At 37.5% G+C, this 1,039-nt stretch overlaps 1 protein-coding gene across 1 annotated transcript in view; it reads right to left on the bottom strand.

Annotated features, from left to right (window-relative positions):
* The window catches only part of ELAPOR2 (endosome-lysosome associated apoptosis and autophagy regulator family member 2), a 206,033-nt gene that overhangs the window by 74,890 nt on the left and 130,104 nt on the right, over positions 1-1,039 (bottom strand). Inside the window, exon 3 of the mRNA XM_007956629.2 lies at positions 682-877. Within this exon, the coding sequence (XP_007954820.2) occupies positions 682-877 (196 nt within the window). The remainder of the gene's footprint in view (positions 1-681; positions 878-1,039) is intronic.

Genomic DNA, 1,039 nt, shown 5'->3' with positions numbered 1-1,039 from the left:
GCCACCAAAGCTCCTCACTGCCCCCTAATCACATGGTAAAAATTTTGAATTCCTGAGAGTCCACTGTAGTCAGAACGTAAGTTTCCTAAACTCAGTCAGATGAAAGGAAATGTTACATAATCAATACACAAAAGCAGGAAAGGGTACAACTTCTTTCTGGTTTTTAAGCAATTTAACATTTCTCCAGCACTGTCATACAAAAAGCTAATAATTCACTATTAGAGAGGTAGATATGAAACAAAGAGGCCTTCTACTTTCAGTGTTCAATCTACTCTCTCTTACCTGAGATAATCAAGTCTCTAAAGGTGATCCAAAAAAGATTGCCTGAAATTACCCATGAAAAATTATAAAAGGATGCAGAAAAGGGTTCATAGAAACATCACTGGCTTGAATGCAGCTATAAATATATTATTAGGAAATTAATTTATTTTTTCTAGGTTTTACTGTATTTTTACATACAGTACCTATAACATCCTGGGGGCTATTCTTTGACTCTCATGGAGCCACAGATCCAATATTCGTAATGACTGTCCAGAAAGTAAAAAGAGATACCATTCTTTGCAATTAGCTTTTCTATAATATAATCAGCAACAAGATTGTTCTCAACCACTTTCTAGAAAGTAACAAGTATACTTTTCTTAAGTATTCAGTCAAGATTCAAAGGCTCCTTTGGGTTCTTACTTGGTACAGCCATCTGGCCTGCTGTCAGAAGGACCCACCACAGTGTCCATGAAGGTGGCAACATTGGAAAATCCTGCTGGCAATTCATCCCATTCATCAAATTTGATGCCACTTCCCAAGGAGTAGGTTCCTTCACCACACTTACTGCATACTTGGTTCTTCATTTCCAGATACTCTCCAGAAGCACAGGAGAAAGCTGAAAGGGAGAAGAATAGACAACCTATGAGTCACTGACCATTCCTGCCAATTTCCTCCCCATTCACATTCTCACCAGAATTATTTTGATAAAATTCAGACCATGACATATCATAAGTGAAAACTTCTAATGACACTCTCTTATCTCTTTCACCATGTGGTC

This window comes from Orycteropus afer, unplaced genomic scaffold (assembly GCF_000298275.1).
Source record: "Orycteropus afer afer isolate SDZICR_OR568_19922 unplaced genomic scaffold, OryAfe1.0 scaffold00644, whole genome shotgun sequence".
Taxonomy (NCBI): domain Eukaryota; kingdom Metazoa; phylum Chordata; class Mammalia; order Tubulidentata; family Orycteropodidae; genus Orycteropus; species Orycteropus afer.
This window is presented reverse-complemented; position numbering and strand designations above follow the sequence as displayed.